Here is a 5,573-nt window from a genome sequence, read left to right on the forward strand (position 1 = left end):
TCATGTATGACTGACGTTCGGCGCCCATGTAGCGTTAGCATCGTACACGCTGTGCGGACCGGCGTGGCGACAGCGACTTGTCGGCGTTAGCATCTTATGTGTGGACCAGCGTGACGACAGCATGGATCGAGCAGCATTTCACCAGAGATTCGGTGTGTCAGGCAGCGTGCAATGGTAGTGACATCGGTCAGTGTCAGGCGGCGGGGTGGGTTTAGCAGAGATGGGTGGGGGCAGTCGGTATGAACCCGAGTGTTCACAAGAAAGAAAATTGCGGAATGAGACTCGTTGGGGCTTGGCGCGCGCTCGACGCCCCCGCACGCGAGTTTGAATCGTTGACCCTCCAAAGCGGCTTGTTTCGCGCCAAAACATTGCGAGCTTCAATGTTGAAGTCACGTTTTCGCCGGTGTCCTCGGTTTGTCCAATCAAATAGCATTCCGATAGTTCCAGCAGTCTGATTGGCTAGCAAAGTGATCTTTAATATACGCGTATGGCTACCTATTTCGATTATGGGTAGTACCTATTTTTGCTATGAGGACCAATTACCTTGCAGTAGTTATACCCGACAGCATATGCTCCTTTGTCGGATCCGTTTTGACGTAGAAAAGCGTACCTGAGAAAATGTAAGCCAGTAGTTCTGTGGCTGTGCGCTTCAAAACCACATCCTCAAAAAAGGTAATCCTAACTTTGATCCTGGAGGTAGTAGTTAGATCTCTACCACAGCATGTCGTTCGCCAATTTGTGTAGTATTATGCTCTGGGTTTTACAATGACATCAGAAATAGTTTTTAGGCATCGTTTGCTACAATTGCTCATTATGTACTTTGGTTTAATTGCTAAATGGTTAAACTTGTTTTTATCCATTATTTCTCGTCGTCATGTGTTTTATAGCAAGAAGAATTGCTAATGCAAACGTTGATTTTTGAAAATTGAAGCAGCGACTGAGACTTCATTTATTTCATGAACTCAGATGCACTTAGAGAATTCTCGACAAGCTGCTTACCGTAAATCAACGACTACGTCAATGTCGACGTTGTAACCGCAATGATGTCACCCATAGCGGCAGCATTCGTAGTAGCTACAGCAGGCATCATCAGAGCTGAAACGGGGGCAGGAGCAGCGACTGGGACAGCAACTGAGAAGGAATAGCTGCAGGAAGTGATGCACGCAACAGAACCACCACGTGACCTGCCAATGCACCCTTGTTACCACTTCTCGCAGCCGAAATCATACCCGCAACGTTGGACAGCAAAGCCGGGTTGGTCGCGATACTCTATAGAAGTCCGAAAATGTGCTCGGTCGTCATGGGACTGGTTGAGTTAGCTTCCGTACTCATAGCAATTATGTCCTTAATAATTTGTGCGAGCTGAATACGATCATTCGGTGACAAGAAAAATGTTGCTCCTTGTGACGTAGATGCTGTTACTGGTGGCAGCCATCATGTTTCTCAGAACCCCGTAAACCAGAGTTCGTGCCTTGATCGGAGTCCATTACGATACGGACGTTAAAGACAGCAAACAGGCCACAACAGCGAGAGCAATCGACGCTTCCATCGGTGGGCTATACGTCCTGCTCTTCAAACTAGTTTCCGTAGAACTGGAGCCAGAGATGGCGGTGGTGCATCGTGGTCCACCCCACGAATGATACATACATTCGCAACGCTACTTGAACAATTTCCCAGTCTTTAGAGCCGTTCGACTCAAAGTGCCACCAATCGTGCAGTCGTCGCTGGTCTCGCAGAACGCCTTGCCAGCCACTTCCTCCCACTTATTATCATTATCTTCGTACTCGTCGATGTGGGCTTCAATCCATTCTTGAGTCGGATGACTCGCTGGATCACAACCAACTTGCATGTAATTATCAGCTTCGAGATCCGTCGCCAAGTCCTGATACAGACGGATGTGGTCGATCTTCATGTACATCGGGAACGAGTCGCAGATAACGTTCGTCACAGGATCTTTTCCATCACCACGACATTCCTTGCCTGGGTTGGGCGGCGTCGCACACCAAGAACTGGACAGCGACACGTTGAAAATCACATACAAAGGCTCCTATTTCTTCGGGTTGTTCTTTTTCGCATTCTGCAGGACGTTGACGATCGAATCCGTCGTGACTTCGAACAGAGGCTCGCCGTGGAGCATCCAGCGGAAACATACTCCATTCTTGCCCTGTAACCCCACTCCACCTTGGTAGTCCTAGAAACCCGTGTAACGCGCCGAAATATAGGCCAATTTCGACGCAGATTGCATTCATTCTGATAGTTAAATGCACTAATCGCATTGGACTGGGGTGTAGTGGGACTCATTGCGAGGACTGGCACACTGGAGAACATATTGTCAGGATCACACAAGTACGAGCCCATGTACGAGTTGATCAGCGGATAACACGTGCCGTTCGAGTTAATTCCCCAGTGATCTTTCCCTTTGCCGACAATCAGACTCAATTCAGCATTCACATCGCCTGAAGCTGGACATGTATCCACAGCACAAGTGTTCTCGGTAATACCAGCTTTCACTGACGCTGCAAATGTGGCGTAGTCTTGTTTCTCCTCTGCGTTCTGCTTGCAATAGTTGTTGGCAGCGTAGCGTAACCCTTGATACCAGGATTTGTGACCACGTTCCTTCCCGTAATAAGCTGTTGGTACGTCGATATAATTTGCTCCTGGTGTTAAGCAGTGTAGGAGTACAAACAGTAGCTGAAGTCTCCAGTTGACGTATCCACAGGGAAAAGTCGTAGTCGTCTGGCATTCCTGGTGCAATTTGCGGAGAAGATGAAATAGCCAACCCTCCGCCATCCAGAACATCGATCTCAGGAGCTCCACGACCTTGGTTGGGGTTCAAACCGTAGCCTGGATTGTCGTCACACGCACTGATCCGTTGGAAACTCGGGTTCAACACGTCGGCATCGCATTCATCATACGAGTACGGCCATATGCGGTTCGTCGAAGCGGAGAAATAACTCGCCCGAGGTTCCCAAGCATCCAAATTCCTGGCCACGTCGGATAAAATTTGTTGTTGGCGACTAATCCAGCCTTTCCTAGAGCGATATCGGGGTTGCCTGACTTACAGGAAGTAGCTCTCGGAAGTTGTGCTCGTACTTCTAACATCCCTCCTTGGTAGCAGAATTTATTCCAAGATTTGACCATTGTACCTCGGTAGAAAAAGTTGACGTCTGTGAAGCTTGGGAGGTGAGTATACATGTTGTATACATGGCTAGAATTGACCTCATCGACAGTTTTGATGAAGAAGCAGCAGGTTCCGTCGTCATCGCACTTGGTAGGCGTCATATTGTGCGAATAAAGCTCCAGAGCTCCATTGACACCGTCGGGTTTCTCCAGAGGAGTCCAGATATGATCATCTCCAGCTCGGAAGCTGCGGTTGGCCACATTGAACTCGTCCGAGGTCCCATCGTCGACCACGGGAACTATGGTCGGCTGACACGAACGACACCAAATAGACAAGTGCACAACGATCGCAGTAATTGACATCTTCATCTTGTAACTTGGACTGGGCGGCAGTGGATGAGTCGACTGGAGCACTTGAATTCCAATCGAACGGTGCCAGAGGATGAGGTCTTGTATCTGACACGAAAATTAGAGTGGGCTAAATCGTAGGAAACTGCCTATCCAGAAATACGTAGAATTCTGGTACCTGCGTCAATACTGCATAGAATCTGATACAAAAAGAAATCGTACGCTTAGCAACTTTCTCGCTGAATTCCGGAAGTTTAGGATACTAGATCACATCTTACGAGCTACATCCAGTCATCCTCCTATGCAGTTGTCAATCCATGGCACAACACTCAATAATCCAGAACTTAAGTTGCGAGAACCCCTGCTCAATCTCGTGGATTGAGGCGACGACTGCGGCGAGTTGGGCTTTCACGTCGAAGTTTGCGTCGTCGCCCCCGTGTAGACTGGTAGAGCCACACTGATGCAATCACTTCTCGCTCGAACAGCTTGCCACGGTAGATTGGTAACCGGCTCCCACGTGAGCTCGTGATAACCTACCCATTGTACCAGATAGAAGGTGGAGTCGTTGATCCATCTCTTAGCATATAGCTTTTCGATCTCGTATTCGATTTCTGCGTTGCGTTCGTTCCGCCTTGTCGGTTGCGATACTGGATGCCACCAACGTCTTCTTCGTCGCTGCTTCCAGGGTCGACTTTCTCGTGCTGTAAACGTTTGCGCCAAAAAGACCCATCCAGGCGTCGATTTCAAGCCCTAGCGTTCTTTTTGCGCCGCGTTAGAGGTGGCATAGTATCGACCACTTGCAGCTTCGGCTTCGACGATGACTTTTGGTTTGTGTGTATGAGGCCTTACAAGAAAAATTATGAGAAGGTGCTCTGAGAAATCTACAACCACCGTTGTGCAATAGCTATTACCAGCTATTGCCCAACGGTGGTAGTAGATTTCTCAGAAAACTACGCATTTTTTGCTCAGAAAACTATGTGTGCTTCAATATGCAGCGGTGTTCCACTACTTACCACCGTTATAGTGATAGAGCAGCTGAAAGTGCCCATAATTGCAAGTTTGAGCTGTCCGCCGTTATCCAGCATCTCAAACAGGATATTCTCTAGTTTGACATTGTTTGCTGTAAAAGTGTAGGTTTTGTAATATATTAGTACGAAACATGATACTTCGAAGTAAATGTGGTAGTCGAAATACGGTGAAAGTGCAAATACTGAGCAAACGATGCCAAAATGCGTATGATATTCTTCACTTCATCTTCCGGAGACGCATTTTCCCGAGATTTCACGCGGTCAAACAGCTAAAATACACATACATATTCAAACATTGAGTGAGTTTAAACAGTCAAATGCTCAAATATCTCGCTAATGCGTGCCGTTCCACGAGGACTAAGTTCCATGATGATATAAAAGTGGTGACTTTCCTCGATTGGAGGAATCAACTTGCCTAACCAAAGTACATAATGAGCAATTGTAGCAAACGATGCCTAAAAACTATTTCTGATGTCATTGTAAAACCCAGAGCATAATCTCCCCGCTTCTAACCTTGTAACCTGTCGGTCTGTCCGTCCGTCAGTCCGTCGCATTCCCCGTCTTGCTGCTTTTTCCTGCCTTTTCGCATGGCTACACTCGGCCTGTCTTATACAGTTTCCTCCTATCCTACCGACCGCGCCTACCTCTCTGACTCGACCTAACTATGCTAAAATTACAATTATATCCAAAAGCGTGACACAATTAACTCGCGCCCTGATTGGGCAATACCTGCCGACCTGCGACACTGACTGGATCTGTCGCACGATCAGACCGTCTATCGCCCTCGCGATTGGACGTAAGCTAAACAGTTTTGCCGAGCACGAAACACATCGATTGGATGCAAACAGCCAGGAGATACTTGATTATTGCGCAAAACCTGTCGTATGTACTGAAATCGGGCACAGTAACCACTTTATTTTCTAAGAGCTCTACACACTTCTCAAATAGAGATATTTATTATTATTAATGTAGACTTCACAGACCAGTATTTTGTAAGAGCTCTGGGATGTTATTTTCCACACACTTTTCAAAATAAAGACGATATTAATAGTATTAATATTACTAATATAAGCTTCA

At 47.1% G+C, this 5,573-nt stretch overlaps 1 protein-coding gene across 1 annotated transcript in view; it reads right to left on the minus strand.

Moving 5' to 3' along the window:
• Positions 1–1,268: 1,268 nt before the first annotated feature.
• PITG_16750 (uncharacterized protein) overlaps positions 1,269–5,573 on the minus strand; it is a gene marked incomplete at both ends in the record, with an annotated part of 4,493 nt that continues 188 nt past the window's right edge. Inside the window, 7 exons of the mRNA XM_002896923.1 lie at positions 1,269–2,009; positions 2,153–2,630; positions 3,147–3,576; positions 4,006–4,218; positions 4,482–4,588; positions 4,663–4,765; positions 5,226–5,271. Coding sequence (XP_002896969.1) covers positions 1,658–2,009; positions 2,153–2,630; positions 3,147–3,576; positions 4,006–4,218; positions 4,482–4,588; positions 4,663–4,765; positions 5,226–5,271 — 1,729 coding nt within the window. The remainder of the gene's footprint in view (positions 2,010–2,152; positions 2,631–3,146; positions 3,577–4,005; positions 4,219–4,481; positions 4,589–4,662; positions 4,766–5,225; positions 5,272–5,573) is intronic.

Source organism: Phytophthora infestans, genomic scaffold, assembly GCF_000142945.1.
Source record: "Phytophthora infestans T30-4 supercont1.51 genomic scaffold, whole genome shotgun sequence".
NCBI lineage: Eukaryota > Oomycota > Peronosporomycetes > Peronosporales > Peronosporaceae > Phytophthora > Phytophthora infestans.